General features: G+C 38.2%; 7 protein-coding genes across 7 annotated transcripts; 2 read left to right on the top strand and 5 right to left on the bottom strand.

The window, feature by feature from the left end:
* Window positions 1-1,274: 1,274 nt before the first annotated feature.
* PKNH_1457900 (calcyclin binding protein, putative) lies at window positions 1,275-1,958 on the top strand (the record flags this gene model as incomplete). The annotated part of the gene is made up of 1 exon (XM_002262432.1): window positions 1,275-1,958. One exon carries the CDS (start codon window positions 1,275-1,277, stop codon window positions 1,956-1,958), a length of 684 nt encoding a protein of 227 aa, XP_002262468.1.
* Window positions 1,959-2,969: 1,011 nt separating this feature from the next.
* On the bottom strand, window positions 2,970-3,520 carry PKNH_1457800 (COPI associated protein, putative; the record flags this gene model as incomplete). Its single annotated transcript, XM_002262431.1, has 2 exons — window positions 2,970-3,358; window positions 3,460-3,520. 2 exons carry the CDS (start codon window positions 3,518-3,520, stop codon window positions 2,970-2,972), a joined length of 450 nt encoding a protein of 149 aa, XP_002262467.1.
* A 1,544-nt stretch (window positions 3,521-5,064) lies between these two features.
* On the bottom strand, window positions 5,065-7,827 carry PKNH_1457700 (uncharacterized protein; the record flags this gene model as incomplete). The annotated part of the gene is made up of 1 exon (XM_002262430.1): window positions 5,065-7,827. One exon carries the CDS (start codon window positions 7,825-7,827, stop codon window positions 5,065-5,067), a length of 2,763 nt encoding a protein of 920 aa, XP_002262466.1.
* A 2,154-nt stretch (window positions 7,828-9,981) lies between these two features.
* Window positions 9,982-10,334, bottom strand: PKNH_1457600 (ubiquitin-like modifier HUB1, putative; the record flags this gene model as incomplete). The annotated part of the gene is made up of 2 exons (XM_002262429.1): window positions 9,982-10,097; window positions 10,229-10,334. The coding sequence occupies 2 exons, from the start codon at window positions 10,332-10,334 to the stop codon at window positions 9,982-9,984; spliced, it is 222 nt and encodes a 73-aa protein (XP_002262465.1).
* Window positions 10,335-11,932: 1,598 nt separating this feature from the next.
* PKNH_1457500 (uncharacterized protein) lies at window positions 11,933-13,130 on the bottom strand (the record flags this gene model as incomplete). The annotated part of the gene is made up of 2 exons (XM_002262428.1): window positions 11,933-12,519; window positions 13,085-13,130. 2 exons carry the CDS (start codon window positions 13,128-13,130, stop codon window positions 11,933-11,935), a joined length of 633 nt encoding a protein of 210 aa, XP_002262464.1.
* Window positions 13,131-15,608: 2,478 nt separating this feature from the next.
* PKNH_1457400 (merozoite surface protein 3, putative) lies at window positions 15,609-18,371 on the top strand (the record flags this gene model as incomplete). The annotated part of the gene is made up of 1 exon (XM_002262427.2): window positions 15,609-18,371. The coding sequence occupies one exon, from the start codon at window positions 15,609-15,611 to the stop codon at window positions 18,369-18,371; it is 2,763 nt and encodes a 920-aa protein (XP_002262463.2).
* Window positions 18,372-19,444: 1,073 nt separating this feature from the next.
* Window positions 19,445-21,265, bottom strand: PKNH_1457300 (uncharacterized protein; the record flags this gene model as incomplete). The annotated part of the gene is made up of 3 exons (XM_002262426.1): window positions 19,445-19,564; window positions 19,710-20,901; window positions 21,078-21,265. 3 exons carry the CDS (start codon window positions 21,263-21,265, stop codon window positions 19,445-19,447), a joined length of 1,500 nt encoding a protein of 499 aa, XP_002262462.1.
* Window positions 21,266-21,481: the final 216 nt, after the last annotated feature.

Below are 21,481 nucleotides of genomic sequence, written 5' to 3'. Positions count from 1 at the left end.
AGTGATCCGACCGAAAAGACTTCCATTTAAAATGTTAAAATGGTGTAGACCGTTACAAAAGCTACCTTTTCGATCTTTTTTATTTGATCCCATTCAAAAGGGCTAACTCACCTTATGTGTACACACACCTTCGTATTCATAGATGTGTCATATACGGGGACATGCGTATAAATAAAATGGCGCCACGCAGGGGGGGGGGGGGTTAAATAATTTTTAATTGGGGATAGGATAAAAATGAAGAATAAAATTAGGAGGGGGGAAAATATGTAGCTCTCATTATCCCCTTAAGTAAAATTACTCTTTACACCTAGCCCTCTTCATCCTTTCACCTGTAACATATTCATTGCAGAAAATCCGCCAAGGGGGAGTGTGCTGAAGAAAGAAGCATTTATTTTCATTGTAGGCGATGTTTCACGGCGAATATTTTTAAAGGCGCATTGAGGGTTAGGCTTACTCTGGAGGTAGGCAAAAAATAAAATAAAATAAAAATGAATAAATAAATAAATAAATAAAAGAATGGAAATCATATAAAACCATACACATATTCGTATGTTAAACACATACATGTAGCACATATATATATATATATATATATATATATATATATATATATATATATATATATATATATATAATGCATATCAGTGCAAGTGAGAAACAATATGAAAGGAAAAACACGAATGAATGTGGAGCCGAACGACGGGGGCACATTCCTACATGCACTCAGCAAACATTTATATTTATGCGCATATGCCCAAGCACAAATATAATTTACAAGCACTTTTTTATGTTGGAAGCCCCGCTCCATTTTTTTTTTCTTTTTTTTTTTTTCTCCTTTTGTAAAAATCCATGTTGCCTTTATTCCTTTGCTGAATTTACGTCCCTCCAAAATATATACAAGCCAACTCTTTTTTTTAATCCAAGTGTCAACAAACAACTGACAAAGGAAAAAGGAAAAATACGTCATTCGATGGTGAAGCAACCATTTTGGGCATTGTAAAATATATAAGGGAAAAAAAAAGTTTACCTACGTAATTTTTAATTCTTCCAAGTGTACGTACATAAATTTACTCCATCTGAACGAACTGCATAAATCTACGCCCTGCCGGCGTTACGTACTTCTCCTGACACAACGAAAAAAAAAAAAAAAAAAAAAAAAAATACGCCCCTTCGTATGTGGGTTGAGCTAGTCACCACATCACTTAACCGCATCCTTCACCTGTAGCACCACTGCCCCCCCTTTCCCAGTTTTACGTACTATAGAAAAGAGCCTCATGGAGAGTCCACAAGTAGCAGTATTGAACGAAGATATCGCCGAGCTGAACAAATTGCTAACCCTAGCAGTGAGAGAAAATGTGAAGGAAAAAATAAAACGATGCATAGAAAACACAACAATAGAAATAGCAAAGTTGAAGTTGGAAGAAAGTCAAACCCCAAACAAAATAACGGAAAACAATACACCCCTAAATGATAGTAACCTTTCGTACAGTTCTGTTCAGTCCTTCGCATGGAATCAGGAAGGAAATAAAGTTACGGTTTTTTTAACCGTTAAAGATATACATAATATTGACAAGGACAAAATCTGTGCAGACTTTGACGAAAGAAGTTTTGAAATTAAAATGCACCAAGTGAACAAAAAAAATTATCGTTTTTGTGTAAAAAAATTACATGAAAAAATCGTGCCAGGTAAATGCTCCTTTAAAATTAAAAAAGATGCTCTCCATGTGTACTTAATAAAACAGGACCAGAAATATTGGAGCAATTTACACTTCAAGGAATCCCCCATGTCTAAAATACGTGCTCCCAAGATGGACGAGCAGGCCGAACCTTCCACTATGCTCATGAACATGATGAAGCAACTGTACCAGGAGGGAGACAGTGACATGAAGAGGACCATCGCGAAAGCTTGGTGCGAGGCCAACGAGAAAAAGTCGGAATTCTCCGTCCCTAATTTTTGATCTCGTCAGGAGAAGCACCGGGATGAAAGGGAGAAAAAACGTATTCAAGGAGCAACCATAAACTTTTAAAGTTGCATAATAACTGTAGGAAAACTTCCTCGTTGTTGCACATCGTTTACCTTTTTAATTATCTCCCCCCACCACAACCGATAGGAAACCATTGTCCACTTTTTTTTTTTTTTTTTATCTCCTGTTTATTTTTTTTTTTAAATCTTCTTTTGCGTTTTTTCAACCCACCCATGCTCGTGCGGGTTTGCCCAAATTTCCGCCTTCGCTCCCCATTTTTTTAACGCAAAGTAGGCGAAAATGCACGAGCGAACGAACGCAAAAATAAAAATTAAAATGTATATCATATGTGCTCACCCTGTACCATAAGTAGGAAAATAAAAATGTATCTATTTTTCCGCATAACGATGTGCATGTAGAACCCTTCTGTAGGATAAAAGGGATGCAGTAAAAATGCACATATCCCGCCCACTTTGGGTGAAAGGAATATATATATATATATATATTTTTTATAAGCAAATGTGGAGTGGCATCTGTCAGTTCGTGTGTGCACCAGTGGTACATCAGTTGGGAAGAAAAGTGCGAACGGGATTAACACATGTGGGCATACCGAATGGCTACGAATGAGACTGCTTTTTACGAATGTACATTTTGAACAAGGTGGATATCTAGCTGCGTTTTATAAAAAGAAAAAGAATATTTACTATTGCATGGACACAAAAAAAAAATTAAAGTACCTTCTTTTCAATACACATGAAGGTAAGTCCCATCCAAACGGAGGGAACGGAATTTGTATTTTTTTTTTTGTTGACGCAGCGACGGGACAAAAGACAGAAAAAAATAAAAAAATAAAATGAAAAAATAAAAAAATAATATCACATTCGTCATGAGCCACATTATAACGCTCCCCCATTCACACGCCTTCGCTTAACATTGCGAATAAATATCCTGCTCATTTCTTTTTTTTTCCTTTCCATCCTTCCTGGTGTAGATAATCTTCATATGTTAATTGAAGCCATCCCTTGTCTCCATAGAGCAAGTACTTTGGATGTTGTTCTTCTGATCGGGAAAACTTCCGATGTGATTATTCTTGTCCAAGAGAGGTATGGGGATTCCGTTAAAATAACCCAGGGTTACATACAAAAAGGAAATTACAATGATACTAATTCCTATAAGCAAGCTGAAAAAACCCTTGTTGATCAGGATGGAGCCTATTATGAGCATGTATAGGCTTCTGCCAACTACTGTGAATAAGAATTGTATGTGTCGGTAAAAATTGAATGTCTTCACATCACATAGGATTAAGAGAACGCCTGAGCATATGATGTACAGATTGATGACAGTTTGGAAGAGGTTGAAAACATTCAGTATGCCTCCGGTAATCATGAGCGAGCCTGCAGAGAGGGGAGCAGTGGATGGGGCAAACTGTCAAATGGGGGGGAAAGTGGAAAAAGGCAGACGCGACTAAACGACGAATCGATGAAGCTCCTTTTACCTGCAACCATCGATAAAAACCGCAAGCTAAAGTTTGGTATGTTCTTAAATATGAGCGCCATTATTGGAAAAAAAAAAAAAAAAAAAAAAAAAGAAAAGCACCTCCAACGTGTTAATTTGTTTTAAAATTGAAACGTATATAAAAGAGTTGATTTTTTCTTTTGTCTTTTCTTCTTCCCCTGGTGTTTTTCCTATTGCAATTTAAAAAAAAAAAAAAGGAGAAAAAAAATGAGTGAAGAATTTGAACAAAAATGGCATCACACGTTTGGTTTGTATACATATGCATATGCGCACATGTACGACATACGCAGGCGGAAGAACTACCTGGCGGAGGGAATTCGTCCTCGAAAAGCGCCTTCTATGTGTTTGGTTTAACGTAGGAATTTGCGTGAATATCCGTTTATGAATGCTTTTAATTTGTGCGTACCCCTCGTTGTTGAGTAGTACGTTCCAATTGCACATTCGTACATGTGTGTACAAGTGTATATCCGTGTGTTTCGATTTGTGTTGCTTTGTATTGGTTTGCTTGTCTGTGTGCACATCTGCACATGTGATGTGCGCACAAATGGAACTATGCTCCTAAGGAAAATCAGTAAGCATTCCTTTGGAAACCTTGCCGCGTTTTACAAATTCTTGTATGTTGTATTTTTGTGTAAACAAGTGATTACAAAAAAAAAAAAAAAAAAAAAAAAAAAAAAAATTATATTTAAATGGAAGAATAAATGCTGAGGAGGAATAGCTCTTTTTTTTTTTTTTTTTTTTTTTTTATATATATATATATACATAAATGTATGAAAAATTAACACATTTATGTATATAATAATAAAAAAAAAAAAAAAGGATTTGCACAATTTGGAGATCTGAATTGCCAGTTTTTAATTCACCTTTGTCTTTTTTTTTCGAATCCCCAATTTTGAAGCAATTATTTTTTTTTTGCGAAAAAATTGTCCATTTTTAAGGGAAAGAAAAATGTGAAGCAGTCAGCTTGATCGATGTGCCCGCCCCCCTTTGGGTCGAAATTCGTTTCACATGATGGGCTTAACATTTTTTATTTTATTTTATTTAATTTTTTTTTCTTTTTTTTTTTAAGGGCAAATGACAGATGCGGATATAATTTTGTGCGTCCAATCCCCTTAACCGTGCGAAAAAAAACATAACAAAAAAAAATGTGTACTGCATTTTTTTCGCGTAAATAAAATTGAGAACTTCATAATTTTATTTGGATGTTGAAAATTAAAAGAGGGTTATAAAATTGTTACAAAAAGAGAAAGAACAAGTTTGCATGTTTTAATTATTAGCAACTTTGTATCTTATAAAAAAAAAGTTGCGTACAAGGGGGCATGTAAATAGCTTTGTCACTACTTAACATGCACATATAAAACAGGCATGTCTGGATGAACCATTTGTGGGGACATGCAAAAAATGTGGTGTTAAAAAAAAAAAAAAAAAATGTAAGATTTGGTCCGCACCCTGAAAATGGATGCTTCCTTTCCTTCCTCAAACGCATAAGCACATGAAGGCATTCACATAGATAAACCTACTACGTAGAGAAAGCGGTAAGTATATATACCCTTTCCACATTCCCACCCCTCTCACATGGAAGCTTTCATTTTTCTTTCGAATCCTTGTTCTTGTTCTTTTTTCTCTTCCAGGGTTTTCCTAATCCGAATCTCTTGCTCTCCGTTTGTTCTTCTTTTGTGGGTTCCTCCGTTGGTACACCTTCCTGTGAGGGTACTTCAATTGGTAGTTCCTCTTTTATGGGTTCCTCCGTTGGTACACCTTCCTGTGAGGGTACTTCAATTGGTAGTTCCTCTTTTATGGGTTCCTCCGTTGGTATATCTTCCTTTGCGGGTTCTTCAATTGGTAGTTCCTCTTTTGTGGGTTCCTCCGTTGGTATATCTTCCTTTGCAGGTTCATCAATTGGTAGTTCCTCTTTTGTGGGTTCCTCCGTTGGTATATCTTCCTTTGCGGGTTCTTCAATTGGTAGTTCCTCTTTTGTGGGTTCCTCCGTTGGTATATCTTCCTTTGCAGGTTCATCAATTGGTAGTTCCTCTTTTGTGGGTTCCTCCGTTGGTATATCTTCCTTTGCAGGTTCATCAATTGGTAGCTCCTCTTTTATGGGTTCCTCCGTTGGTATATCTTCCTTTGCAGGTTCATCAATTGGTAGTTCCTCTTTTATGGGTTCCTCCGTTGGTATATCTTCCTTTGCAGGTTCTACCATTTCGATTGCGACACCCTCGTCCTCCTGCTGTGGAAGAGGTTCGTCTTCTGCTTTTCCTCCATCCGCCTCTCCATTCATCGGCTCATTCTCCTCCTGCGGAAGTTCATCGTTGATGGCGCCTCCCTCTTCATTTGCACTCTCCTGTAGCGCCAGATTATCCTGCTCCGTTTTTTCCATGTGACTTTCTTCCTTTTCCTCCAACTGCACAGAGGGATCTACCCCCTGGCTCATGGCCGAAGCCCACTCGTCCTCCCCCTCCGCCTGGACATTCAAAAACGTGGTTACATCCTGATCAATATGATTAGTTTGCGATGGTTCCTCCGTTTGGTCTCTGTCATCTGGGTAACCCATTCCATCTTCCTCGTTGTCTATTCCTACATTAGCATTTTCCTCGTTGTCTATTCCTACATTAGCATTTTCCTCGTTGTCCATTCCTACATTAGCATTTTCCTCGTTTTCCTTTTCTATATTAGCATTTTCCTCGTTGTCTATTCCTACATTAGCATTTTCCTCGTTGTCCATTCCTACATTAGCATTTTCCTCGTTGTCCATTCCTACATTAGCATTTTCCTCGTTTTCCTTTTCTATATTAGCATTTTCCTCGTTGTCTATTCCTACATTAGCATTTTCCTCGTTGTCCATTCCTACATTAGCATTTTCCTCGTTGTCCATTCCTACATTAACATTTTCCTCGTTTTCCTTTTCTATATTAGCATTTTCCTCGTTGTCCATTCCTACATTAGCATTTTCCTCGTTGTCCATTCCTACATTAGCATCTTCCGCGTTGTCTTCAATTTTTGTTTGATACACGTGGAGATTTTCTCCTTCATCGTGATAATTTTCTCCGTGAATCCAACCATCTCCCTCATTTGCATGGCCGCCATCCGTTTGGGCCGAAAGTGGAGAATCTCCCGGACTCATTTCACCATCCGAGGGGTCTACTACTCCTAGTAGAGCGGCCTTCACCTCCTTCTCCTCTTCGTCAACTGCTCCTACCTTATCCTCGTGCACCTCCTCAATGTTCTGTGCACTTTGAACAAAATCGATCATGTGTTCTTCTAACGGAGCAGTAGGTTCGAATTTGTCCTGTTCCTGATCCTGTTCCATGTTCAGTTCCTCCACATGGTGGTAAGATGGAATCATCTCTACATATGGTGGAGTGGCGTCCTCATTATTTCCAGCACTGATATCGCTACCCGCGCGGTACACCACATCCTCCTGCTTATCAAGTGGGGAGACGAAAAAGTTTTTTTCGGAGCTAGTATGATCGGTGAATGAGTTCTGACTAGCTAAACTCTTAACGCTATTGTTACTTAAATTATCTTTCGTAATTTTTTTTTTCTTTTTAATTTTTTTCACTTTCAAAATTTTGATCATCTTTTCTCCATGTTTTGATTCAAGATATTTTTTTCTTTGCATAAAATTTATATCATTGGAATAATAATTCACGAGATATTTAAAGGTAAATAAATTGGGGACTAAGTCTTGATTTTCCTTAATAACTTGTTCTTCTACATGTTCTGTTGATTTTTGAAGTTTGTTGAAAAATTCGGAATTTGAAAAAGTCGTGTTTAAGTTAAAGTCTTCATTTTTTTTAATCATAGAGTCAATTTTTTCTTTATAAATTTTTCTCTTTTTTTTATAAATTAAGCTAGTTAGATTTAATATGACATCCTGAGATATGTTTTCATCTATGGAAGGTAACTTTGGCTGTATTCCTAGAAGCGATTCATGGTACATTTTTTTTATGGAGTTTAGAACCTTCTGTACGTCTTCATCTTTTTCGTAGTTTTTCAACTCTTGATAGAAATCGTCCACGGTTACATCAAATTTCTTTAACACTTCTTTCTCCACATCTTCTATCCTCTGCTTGTATCCATTATTCAGTAGCACTTCTTCCAACTTGTTCAATTCTATACTTGTGTTCGGCTCATTTTTTATCATGTCATACACACTTTTCGTCGTCTTGGAAGTTTCATTCAGAACTTTATAAATTTCTAAACAAAGATGTCTTAGAATAAGTAAAATGTTTTCTTTTACAATTTTTTTTTTCCTCCTGAATATCGTTTCCCCCGTTACGTACCATAAGACGAGGAACCCCCCGATGAAGAGGCTGATTTCGGCTAGCTTTGTCAGTCCTTTACCCATTTTGAAGAAACGCACAGGTGTCTTGTACTGCAACGTTTTTATGTCTTCCTTGGCACACCGGTTTCGCAGCGTTTTTCTTGATTAACTCGTCGACACTAATCTGGCAAGTGGCTGTATATACCCTATCTACCGTGTGCACCTTCGCGAATGTACCTCCCACGGTGGAAGAACCACAATGCTGTGTCCAAATGTTTGTTATTACTCCGTGACATACACTATGAGGCCGAGGTTGCTTTCACCGAGCAAAGGCACAACCTGTTAAGCACACTGAATGCGTAACCGAACATGCATATACCTTCCGCATGAACTCGTATTAAAGGAGCTCCCCTTAAAATAATTTCACTGCTTGCGCTGAAAATGCCCATTAGTATTTTTAACGCGTAATTTTATAGAGGCCTATACCAAGGAGAATGGTATGTTCGCTTTCCCGCAAAGGGGGTGGAAGGAGAAAAAGTCTCGCATTATTATGCGCAACGCCAGCGGAAGGCGGTTATTCCCTTCAAAATGCTCCGCGTAGAGTATTCTCCTTGGATGGTAAGATGTACCAGGTTTAGCCCCCGTTTTTACAAGCGAAGGAAACACCCCCGTGTACCACGCGCTTCTTCGCAGGTGCGCGTTTCCCTCCTTGGGAAAGCGAAAAGGATGAAACTAACTCTGTCATGCCCCTGAGAAGGCTCCTGCACGTAAGTACAAACTTGGGATGGCACAGTTATGCACAGAAAGAGAATGCAAAAAAAAAAAAAAAAAAAAAAAAAAAAAAAAAAAAAAAAAAACATATATATATATATATATATATCCAGTTATTATGTACCCAACTGTTCATACCTTTTTGTATATTTCCTTTTTTAATTTTTTTATCTTATGAGTAGATGCAATAACGCCACCTATTTGTACACGATATACTTTCCGTATGTGCCGCAGGTGCTGTATGTATTCTGTACATACCGTGGGTGCCATACCTCCTGTATGTACACGCCTCCCCTCCCATATGGATTTGGGGGGGGACGACTTTTTCTCACGTTCCAACAGGCACGGGAAAATACTATAACTACAATTTTTCGAGAACATTGTGCATACATAAATCAGTTCAGGCACGGATACACGTAGCGTACGAATGGTGAATTGACTCGGCGCACGAGCAATTAAAGGGCTATAAAACCAAAACTTAGAAAAGGTGATCCGAAGAACGTGCAGGTAAGGGTTACGTGTATGGGTGAACAAAAGGGCGACCGCTTTTTCTCTGTGCGCCTAGCAAATTTACTTTTGCAAAGAGGTATATAGGAAAAGCTAGGCAAAATGACATACTGTGCAGGTAGCCATACATCTGTCGAATTGCCCAGAATCGGAATACACTCCTTTCCTTCACGAGGGTGATCAAACAAACCTTAATTTCCCCTCCCGCCGTTGTTAATAAGGAAAAAAAAAAAAAAAAAAAAAAAAAAAAAATTGTGCGGAAAAATTAGTGTACTCACACGAGTTGCATAGGTCAAAGGGGAGGTAGTCCCATAATTTTTCCACTTTTTGCTTTTACCAAAAAGTCGGCTTTTATATATGTATATAGGAATAAGAATTTGCTGAGAATACCCTCCAAAGGGATCATCAAAATGAAGTGGTGGAATATCTTCTTTAAGAAAAAAGTCTACTCCAAGGGTATCCCGTTTTTTCTGTTGACATACACAACAGTGTTAGATCATAGGATGTGGGTAGGGAATAAGAACAAAAAAATAAAAAAATAAAAAAAAAAAAAAGGACGGGTGCTAAGAGGTAGTTCCATGTGCAAATTTATTGCAACTGATTATCCCATTTTCCGCATAGATTTTTTTTCCGGATGTAGCTCTGTCAGGCAGGAGTGTTCTCATCACACGGATGAAATTTTTTATATGTGTGGGAGGAAATTACTGCACTTTCCTAAAACGCCTTTTTTTTTTGAAACGCCGCTGTGTCAAGGTGCCAAGTTATATCTTCCCTTTTGGTTACTTAAGGAGGGAAAAAACTTCCATCATTTTTCATAGTACCTCAATTGTAGAGAAGGAGATGGAACAAATGTAGTGGACATGCCTATGCATTTTCACACTGCTCCTTCCTAGTTTCTTCCGCGTAGTATATGTGTGCTTGTGTCCCTTCCCCCTTCAGAGTGGGATCACCTCAAGTGGGTCAGTTATAATATAGCTCGAGACTCATGCCATCTTTAATTTCGTAGTCCTGCAATGTGATGTGGTCCTTGTAAATGGTATACCATTTTTGTATTCGTATTTTGTCAGCTCTGGTTCCTGCACGGGTGATGGAAGGGATAAGCCATAATTAAGTTGTCGGGAGCATCTGTCACACAAATGTTACGCGCAGGTGAGGCGTTCCATGCAAACGCTATTCACTGCACGATAACAAAGAATATATATTATACCTGTCTGTGCCGCCACGAGTTTCTTCAAATCCCCAATGGTGTCATCCGGGTTGCACTTCACGCGTATTTTCTTTCCCAGACGGTCGTTCAATATTATTTCAATCATTTTTCCTCTCCAAGGTGTGGTTGCTTAGCAGAGATAACAACTACGTATGCAACTGAGTGAGAGGCTATATATACTCCCCTGCCGATGCACTTAATTTGGACGTTTTTAATGAGAAACAGAAGGGGGAGGGAAAAGCCCTAAATAGTGTCTTCACCCCTAAGTGAAGTTTGGCAACCCCTCTATTGTGACTCCACGCGGGCTCAGTTCTTCGCTTTTGCCCGCGAGATGTAATCTCACTCGTGCGGATAAAAAAAGCCAAAACGGGATCGGTAAAGTGGAAGCCACAAAATGGGAGCAATTGGGCCAGAAAAAAAAAAAAAAAAAAAAAAAAAAAGGGAAACTTCAAATGGGTTTCGCAACCTGTGTAGAGGGCAAACGTTAGAGAATAAAAATGCTTATATTCTCACTAAACAGTGGAATAATTGGGACTTCGCAGTACGAAATAATTTTTTTTTTTTTTTTTTTTTTTTTTTTTTTTTTTTCTGAACGGGTCATATTTTTTTACAACAATTTAAGCTAGCCATGCGTGAAGTGCCTAAACGGAGAGCGCTGCTTATCAAAGGGAACCCCCGAAGGTGTTATGTAGGACAATTTTTTCTGCTTTCAATATGGTTCACACCTACCGTTTTATTTTGTTCTTTTTTTTGGGGGGAATTGCTCTTTTTTCCCCATGGTATAGGCTTATTGCGCGTAGGATATGCTCCCCCCCTTTAGACGATTTTATTTTAACTTCAAAAAAGCGGCCTCTAATTGAATTAACCGAATTGTATGTTATATGTTGTTATATCGGCAGCTCGCACACGCTACGGGAAGGAAGCAGTTTTGAAGGATTGCCACCCCATTGGCCATTTTGACTACGTACAAAAGAGAGAAAAAAGAATGAAAATAAAACACCCCTCTAAATATATCAATTTGGATGTTTCCTAAGGAGAAAAATGGCACCTCCGCGTGCTACAAAGGTTGAGATAATTTTATTGGAAAATGTATGTATATATTTTTTTTTTTTTTTTTTGGAGAAAAATTCTCCTGGATGTAACAAAAAAAGGGGGATACACCTTTCTCGACCCATCAAAATAGTGCAGTGACATGGCCTATATTTACCCCCTTTTTTTAAGAAAAGTCGATAACATATATAATACAATTGTAGGCTAAATGAGAAAGTTTCAATTCGTTGAAAAAGTTTTGTTCTGGGTCCATCGGGTGAGCCTTCTCTCCATGTGTGTTGTAACGAGCATGAAATGGAGGATGCGTGCTTCCGTACCACATGCAAGGAAACGACGAAGTATAAATATGTGAATACGTGCATAGATGAAAAAGCGACTAAGTGATGATGTGAATAAAAGGCGAATTTACGTGAATGCTAAACGTAGGAGCACGCGTGAATGCCCTGCTAAAATGCAAACTGTTCGTTGGCGTCACACTGTTCCGCATTCACAAACGCTCCGCACCCACCTGCCCCATCTTTCATCGCTGCTGTCAACGCAGATTCCAGGTTTCCACACGGAAAGGTGGGAAGACGCGTAGACGAATATGCATATGCATACGCATATAAACCGTCGTGAAAATTCACACCCCTGTATAGCCAAAGCGGGGATGCATTACGTAAAAATGTATGGAGTCAGACCGATGAAGGAAATATACAAGGAAAGAAGAGACAGCCCATGGTATATGTGGAAGTCTTTCTTGTTCTTCCTAATCTCAGCAAGGATAGATCCGTTCTTGGGGTTCTTAATAAACTCATGATATAAACTCTCCTTTTGTGTTTTCAAACTATGAACCTTATTCTGAAGGTACAAATTATTTAACAAGCAGGACAAGGCAACAACGGTGGAGCTGATCCTCAATTGCATGTTGTGGTTTGCCAATTTAACCGTGGACAATAGGAGTATGCCAGAAAAGAGAGTAGAGAAACCAAAAAAATATTGGAAGTCTTCTCTTCTTCTAGTAAAATCTCCTTCCGTATTTTTCATTTGTTCTAACTGTTTTTTTGCCTCTTCTGCATTTTCGGGGACGGGCATTCGCTTGATGTTCTTCAGGCTCCTAAACAAACCAATTTCGGAGAAGAAGGTAAACCAGAATGTCGACCCGAAGAGGTAACCCCAACTTACGTTTAGCAACGGTCTCAGGATTTGCGGGTTCTTAAAGATCAGATTGGGAAAAACCGAAAGGGCAAGGCTCGAGAGGCCTGTGGGGAACGGGAGCAAAGAAAAATATAAAATAATGAGTGAAGGAACGGTGGGGTATTCCAAGCAACAGCGCTGCAGGAGAATTTCATGGATACGTAAAAACACTTCACTGGTATGGGCCTATTAAAATGGTCTCTAAATCGGGAAGTTCTCTTAGACCTCTTCGCAATGTAAGTATGTGAATGAACAGTTCCTCATTTTGTATCAACAAATGAAGACCACATAGTGTGTACGTCAGCCTCGCCTCAACTTTTTCTTTTTCTTTTTCTCCATCACGAGTAAGATGGACTGGATGTATATGTACCATCTCTTCCATACTCCCCCTTTTGCCAAACTTCCTTCCAAAGGTTGTCACCTCACAGAGATGGCCCAACGGTTTTCTCGCATTAGTTAAAGGTACCCGCTGGGTTCCTAATACAAATGCGCTGACAATAGGGGGGTGGGTGGAGAAGTATACCACCACTCAATGGTGCGGTCTTGAAAGGTACGCGATACAGTTTCCCTTTCTTTCTCATTTTTGCTATCCATTCGGAGGAAGCCTATTTGTTGTTCAAACTTTCTAACCTGCTATGCTTGTTACGCATCGGAGGTGGCTCACAACGGCTCCCATTTTGTACTTCTTTCTGGATGTAACGTTTAGGCGGTTGGTGGTGGGTAACGACGGTTAGTGTCGGTTTGTAGCAGTTCGGGGATCCTTTACCGCTTAGTCGCAATTTCGTGGCCTGTCGCGGGGGGCTCTTCACAATCTTGTCACAAGTTAATCGCCTTAATAGAGGGTAGCTTAACTGCTAATTTGATTCAGTAAAAAAAAAGAAAAAAGCGCTTCCAATTCGAGGAAAATGGTCTTCAAAATTGGCAAAAAAAAAAAAAAAAAAAGAAAAGAAAAGAAAAAAAGAAAGTATGATTGGCGTTACTTCGAGTGGCTAACAGGCGTATGGAGTGACATGAATAAAAAAAAAAAAAAAAAAAAATTCAAAACTTCTGAAAAAAAACTCCCCCCAAAAAAAAACTCTCAAAAAGGCGCTTTCATTGCAGCAATCTAGGAATATTTTTTTTAATGCCACCTGCGAGGGTGCAAAAGAAGAAAAAAATTTACTGCCAAAAGAGAATCACTTTAATTTTAAGGAACAATAGATGAGGATAGCCCACTATATGTTAGCGGAACGCGTACAAGTGCGCAGCCTCACCCGGTATGTACCAATCCCTTCAAGGTTGTCCCATCCTCCGAAGGTTCAGCGCTTATTTTGTTTTCAGTTATTTTTCTCTGTTCAAGATTAAAGTTTTTTTTTTTCTTTTTTTCTTTTTTTTCTCGAAAATTGCGCACAAGATACCTTTTAGCCAAAATAATATGAACAGTTTGAACAACGTGAACGGGTGAAGGCGCGCCGTTGAAAATCGCCTGAACAGGTCATTTTTTTTTTTTTTTTTCTTTAGGCAAAAATTATGCACAACGGTGTTTTTTTTTTTTGAAAAATATGAACTATGTGAATAAGTTAGCTGTGCGGTTGAAAATCGTCTGAACAGGTCACTTTTTTTTTTTTTTTTTTTTCCTATTTGACAAAATGGCTTGCTGGTGAAATATCTTACAGGGAAAGTGCAACATACTGGGGAGGATCACCGAATGGGTGGAAATGCAAGGAATGAACTTACGGGAATGATCTGATTTTTTCGCGCATCATCCTAATGTGTCATCCCAAACGGCACACTCACGCATTACGCTGTGCAGACAAATGTGGAAATCACCTTAGGGAAGCACACGCGTAAGACGAGCGATGATCAAATCGAATGTTCATTGTGCGAATAAGAACCAAGGATGGACCTCTTGGCAGGGGCTAAACTTACCGTGTTGGATAGAGTCGCGTAACCTTGACAGCGTCATGGAAAGGGGGGGAAAGGACAAAACAGGGGAGGAGGAATGCCTCTTTCATAAGTAAATCTATCAGCCACAATGAGAATGTTTTCTCCTTGGAGCGAATGCGTGGAATGCATATTTCCGCGCAGTGCCGTCCCATCCTACGATGGGGGAGAACTCTCCCTGCCAAACTTCACGCATTGGTGTGCATAGGTGAATTGAAAAGAGAAGGGAAGAGTGTGTGTAATCTCAGAACGTTTGAGTAACCATATGGATAGCCTCCTCTTTTTTCTTATATATATATATATTGTATCGCTTTGTCGAGCTGTAGTGGCATTATTATTTTTTTCGTTTTAAAATATTTTCATTGCCACCTTGCTAAATATGATAAACTACACACCTCAGTTGATGGATGAGTGTTTATTTTTTTTTCATCAACAAATGGACGAAGCAATTTAGAGTAAACCCGAAATAATTACACACATTTTGAGCTATATGCACATTTTGTCATGTTTCGAATTTTTTTTAGTTTTCTCTCCACCCCTAAATGATATTTTGATGTGTATTCAATGGATTGATATATTTCGCATAATTGATTGAACGAGAGAGAAAGATCATCATTACAACTTTTTTCGTTTTTATGAAGCATTTATTTATTCATTTTATTTATTCATTTTATTTATTTATTTTTTTTGTTACAAACGTAATTTTCACATTTATGAATATCCAAGTGTGATATTTTCCGAATAGCTTTTTGCACATTTTATCGAATATTAAAAGTGAGCACTTTTAAAGGAAAAAAATAATTTAATCAAATTAACATGCTCAATAATGTACCAGACTTTCTGGTGCGCTACGAACGTATCATTTTGTATATAACTTGTGTGTGTGTTTTTCCTTTGGGACTTTTTTTTTTTTTTTTTCTTTTTTTTTTTGTTAGACTTTTTCTGTGTTCCCTTATAAACGTTTCCCCCGTTTGGGTGAAAATAATCGCACCTTTGCATATGCTTGATGATAATTTTATTTTTTTACATTTTTTTCAAATGACATTTTAACAACTATAAATTTTACATAATTTGCAAAGGCAAAAATATTAATCCCTTTTTGAGGTATTTTTTTTTCAGTGTGCAAACATTTCCCAATTATACAGTGTACTATTGTTAATTTATTTTCAACTTTTTTTTTTTTTTTTACTTTTTGAAAATATTTGAAAGTTTCTTAACTTGTCAACTTTACATGTCAAAAATGAGAAAATTTTTCGGCACTACCCTTTTTGTATTCTTCGTGAATTTATACATTCACCAGAATAATGTTGTGAGCAACGAAATTGTTAATTTTAAAAATCCCAACTTGAGGAACGGATGGACAGATAAAAATATCATCCTTCAGGGTGAAGAAAACGAAGAAAACCCAAAGCAAGAACAGCCAACTGCACGAATAAATGAAACACATGTAACAAAGAAAAATAAGCAAGCTAAGAGAGCTGAGGATGCAAAACAAGCAGCTGAAGCAGCACAGAAGGAAGCAGAAGATGAATTTAAAAAAATAGTAGATGTAGCAGAAAAAGTAGGATCAGAAGAAAAAATTAAAGAGGCCGTGGAAAAATTAAAAAAAGTAGCAGAAGATGCGAAGGGAAAAGCAACAGATAAGACAAAGAAGGTACAAGAAGAAGCAAAAAAAGCAACAGATGCAGGTACACCTGCTATGGCTAGTTTCTACGCAGATAATGCTGACAACGCAAAAGTTGAGGCAATGAAAGAAGCCGATAAGGTTAAGAAGGTATCCGAAATAGCGCAGCATGTTGCAAATGCATATGAAGCGAAGAAGGAGGCAGAAAAAGCAAAAGAAGAAGCAGAAAACGCTGTCCAAGAAATACAAAAGGCTAAGAAAGAAGCAGATATCGCAAAAAATGCGGCAACAAAATTAATGGAAGAATCTAAAAAGAAAGAAACAGAAGAAGAAACGAAAAGGTTGGAAACAGCGAAGAAGAATGTAGAACAAGCATTACAAAAGATAGAGGAAGAACTGAAAAATGCAGAAGAAAATAAAACTAAAGCAACTGAAGCAACTAAAACTGTAACTGAAGCTGCAATTAAAGCTGTAACGGAAGGTGTAACCGATGATACAATAAAGGCTGTAACCGAAGCTACGACTGAAGCTGGAAACAATGAACAGAATGCAGCAATAGACGCAACAAAAGTAAGTAGTATAGCAGAAGACTCTAAAAAAGCAGTAGAAGCAGCGAAAGAAGCCACCAAAGCAAAAGGAGAAGCAGAAATACAAGCAGGAATAGCAAAAATTATAGTGGCATTGGAAGAAGCAAAAATAGCAGCAAAGGAAGCTGCATTAGCAAAAAATCTGGCAGATGAATTAGCAAGAATGGCAACATCAGCCAACGTACCTAAGGAAGAAGCAACAGAAAAGGCAACACAAGCAAATAAAAAGGCACAAGAAATAGAAGCTTTATTAGAAGAAATAAAAAAAATCGAATCAGAAGAAAAAAGATTAGAAAAAGTGAATGAAGCTAAGGAAAAAGTGCAGAAAGCAACCGAAGCAAAAAACGTAGTGGAAAAAGCAAAAGTAGAAGCAGAAATAGCCGTATCAGTTGCACGGGTACATGTTGCGAAACAGGAAGCAACGAGGTTAGCAGAGGTAGCTGATGAAGAGAAAAACAAAGCAAAAGAGGCAGCAGAAGCGGCTGAAAATGCAAAAAAGGAAGCAGAAAAAGTATCTGAAAAATTAAAAAATGTACCTGAAGTAACGGAGGCTGTAAAATCAGCAAAAGAAGAAGCAGAAAATGCGAAAAAGGAAGAAGAACAAGCTGAAATGGAATCAATCGATGCTGCACAGGAAGAATACACATTGCAATATCCATTATTAATGGTAACGGAAGCAGCCAATGAAGCCAAAGCAGCAGAAGGAGAAGATATAAAGACTACATTGGAAAATGCACAGAAAAAAGCATTACAAGCGTTGGAACAAGCAAACCATAAGGCACAGGAAACATTTAAATTAACGCAGAAAGCAATAGACGCTTCTAAGAAGGCACAGAAAGCAGCAGAGGTAGCAAAAGCAGAAGCAGCAAAAGCTCAAGCATATGAAGCATTAGAAGATGTAAAAAAAGAGGAACAAAAAATGAAACAATTAGCTGTAAAGGAAGAGAAATCCCATGTATCAGAATTAGAGAAAAAAGCAGCTGAAGGAGCTGGAAAAGTAGCAGAAGGTGAAGTGGAGAAAGTAAAAGTCGAAGCAGAAAAAGCAAATACTGCAGCAGATAAGGCAAAAAAAGCCACTACGTTGGAGGAAGCGAAGGCAGAAGCAATAAAAGCAATAGATGCTTCTGAAAAAGCACAAAATGGAGCAAAAATATCTCTACAGAAAATTGAATTCGAATACCTAAAACTGATGAATCAAGACGTATTAGAACCTTTGGAGATACCTACAGAGGAAATGCATAACTTAATAGATAAGAATGAAGAGGTGGAAGATGAAGTCGAAGATACGGAAAGTAAAGAAGACGATCCTGAAGAAGAAAAAGAAGTTGATGATGAAGAAGAGGCAGAAGCAGGTGATATGGAAGATAAAGAATTAGAGGAAGAAGAAGAAGAGGAAGAAGAGGAGGAGGATGATGAAGAAGAAGCTGTTGAGGAGGAAGAGGAGGTAAAAGAGAAAGAAGTAGCAAATCCTACAGAGACGCACGATGGAGAGCAAGAAGAAGCAAAAGAAGGAGAAGAAAATGGAGAGCACCCTTCCCCTAGTAATACTACGTCGGAATCACAGAATACAAATGTGCAATCCCCAGAGCAGGTTGTCAAACCATTAAGTGATAGCAAAGCCCAAGCGCTCCTCACTGACACAAGTAAGGATCTTGTGGACTTAAAAAAAAAAGTAGATCAAATAACAAAAAATATAATGAACACACTTGACGGGGACACTGCAGTCCTAGACACGCTCAAGGATTTCGCAAAAGATTTAAATCAGTTTATTCTGACATGGTAAAAAACTGCATGTGAAATATTTCACCTTTATCAGCAAATATCCATCTCTTATGTGCCCCCTTTAGCCGCTTTAAAAATTGACTCAAAGATGGCTACACTTATTGTTAGACAAACTATGGAGGAGATAACAGAACGAGCCACTGACACGGCTACACTCGGATGACCCAACGAGCGAAGTCTCCTCCAAATATGGTACCTCTAGTAAAAGTGTGGCGAAATCAGAAAAAGTGCAAAATTGCAAAAAAAAAAAAAAAAAAAAAAATATATATATATGCTTTAGTGTGTCGAAAAAATAAATTTCAATTACCAGAGTAACGTACCAAATGGCATCTGCGGTTGCGTATATGCACCTATATGTACATAAAAGTGGTTGTCTTATTTTTTTTTAAAGGATTATTATAATGGTACCTTTTTTTCTTTTTGTCTGCAAAAAGGAAGCCTCAGGGGAATTTTCATTTTTTTGCGGTTTCGCTGAAGAGCTACGCGACGCAATATCACACCCTTGGCATTTTCTTTAAGATTTATTTAAATTTTTCTTCTTCCGGTAATTTTGTATTTTTTCTACATTTATACTTTTTTCATTTTTTCATTTTTTCATTTCCAAAACAATTTAAGCAAAACAGAGTAGTTACCAAATGAGCGGCAATTCGCCCTACAAGTGAGAAAAAAGAAAAATTTTCGGCAAAATCTGCCTGTTGCTTTTGTGCAAGCGCTACGGGAATAAAATCTTACGTGATGTAGCGCCCCGCACTTTTTTACATGATTTAGATGAAAATATCTTTTTGTAAATTGAGTAACATGACATTTTATTGAACAAATTAAATAGCGCAAAAAAGAAAAAATCAAACACTTGCAATTTTTCAAAAGGTATAGCGAGCAGAAAAGCTATATTTGTAAGAATGCACAAATGGAAAACTTTTTTTTTTTTTTTTTTTTTTTTTTTTTTTATAAATGCGGTGTCCCTCACGTTGTGTTCATACGGGACAATTGACAAAATAGGGGCAACAAACAAAAAATAGACACGAGGTAAAATCCAGATGAAACCACTTCTTACATCCCGGGGAGTTGGCCCTCTCACAGCTTGAAATATTCACGTAATTCCTTGCACGACTTCATGTCCCAGTCGTATAGCTTGTCACACCCGAAAAATATCACATTGGGCCAATCTTCGTTTTCCTTCATGCAGTAAAGGTTCTACGGGGAGGAAAAAATGTGAAAGAGGGATGTGACGGTGGATGCAAATGAATTGAGGTATCGCATAGCCTATTGTAAACGAGAAGCTTATCTTGCATTTTAAATGGAAATGTGTGCGAGTTTTCCCTCCGCTCGATAGTCTCACCCTTTTAAGGTTCTTCGTGTACACACACATAGGCCCCTGCTCTCCGAAGGTGCCAAAGTCGTAGGCCTTCACGAGGCCATCTTCAGATCCTGCTAGGATCAAATTTGGGTAATGCGTGCTGACGAGAGAAATGCATGAATTTGAAAAGGCCTTAAATCTAACTGTGTTGTTGTGCGAAAAACTGGAAGATGGATCCGTAACGTAGCGTATATCTATCTTATTCACATAACCATCGACATCTGATAAAAAAATTTCCTTGTCATTGAATTTGTTCCAAGTAGTAGATTCAGGGGTACTCTCCAAATGTATGTTTAAGCCAACTGTGTTTTTTCTAATGTCATATATTTTTAGCGTTTTGTCTGATGAGCTGGAGAGGAGAATGCTGCTTTCATTCCCATGGAAGAAAACATTATTAACTTTTTTTTTGTGGAAGTTAAAGCTATGTAGGTAAGTAAGGTTGGACAGATCCCACAATTTAATGGAACAATCCTTCGACCCGCTACACAACATATTCGGAATTATCTTCGACGAGTTCAGACAGGTGACACATTCAGTATGGCCCTGTAGGTTGTTCTTGCTCTGTTTCCTTTTTTTACCTACAACAGCGTTTTCGCATGCTTTCTGAGAGGCATCCTCCACAAGGGGTATTTCCGCGATAGGTGTATCCGCCTTTGAATCTTCTCCTTTTCCTGCTAGTACCTTCCCTTTGCGCCTCTTTTTGCGTCTTTCCTCAATCGTGCCACCCAAATAACTAAGTGCCTCGAGCGTATCTATGCTGTTAATGTCCCATAAACCAATTTCCTTCTTCATGGTTCCAATGGCTACGATATTCTTACCTCGGTAGTAAGATTCTGCTATGGTCTCCATACATAAGGGGTAGTCATCAATAATAACATCATCGTATATGTTGAAAATATCTTCATCGTAATTAACAATGTGAACTTCCAAGGTACCAATGTCGCTATATATTTTTCCATTCAGGGTTAATGCATCAGCTTCTTCTATACTTAGCTCATCTTCGAAAATGTATTTTTTGTTCTCCTCTATAATGTTGTCTTCCTTTATTATTTTTTCGTTTTCCTTTTCGTCGTTAAAAACATTTTGGAGTGCATTGTAAGAGTGTGATTTATCTTTCTGTTTCTTTCGCTTGCGTTTTTCGCACACATCGCTTTCGCTAGATGGGTCCTCTTCGCTGCAGGGGTTGAGAGAAAGTGGGAATGTTAAGAATTGCAAAACGACATTTATTGGGGTTATATAAATGCACATGGATGGAATGCCAATTGCGCATGAATAGAAAGTAGCTCACTCCCCTACACACACATGCATGTATACTGTTAGCCATCATAGCTGTGATGTGTCGTGTCCTACCTCAGTTGCTCAAATTTGCGCCCAGCAGATTTTTTCTTATCCCTGGACAAAAAAGCTATGCAACTCACAATGTCACTTGGCTTTTTCGCAGATTTCTCATTTTTTTTTATTTTCTTTACTTTCTTTTTTTTTGTTTCTTTAGGGATCCCCCGGACTGCATTTACTTCCTTTTCCTGTTCTTCGCCCATCTTGTGAACCTTCAGGGGTTATAGGGTATAGACTGGGAGGCCACTGATAATCGATTTGATAGCAACTAAGTATGGAGTGGGTACCTCCGAGTGTCACCCTCCGCAGCGCCCTTACGAAGGATGGGAAGTATGAGTGACACTTGAGCAGGGAGTCTTCTCTCCTGTGGCCCTCCACAAAAAGGTAGCATTCACCCTACGGATAATACCCACTCCTTA

This window comes from Plasmodium knowlesi, assembly GCF_000006355.2.
Source record: "Plasmodium knowlesi strain H genome assembly, chromosome: 14".
Classification (NCBI taxonomy): Eukaryota; Apicomplexa; class Aconoidasida; order Haemosporida; family Plasmodiidae; genus Plasmodium; species Plasmodium knowlesi.
Note: the sequence above shows the minus strand (reverse complement) of the source record. Positions and strands in the feature narration are given on the sequence as shown.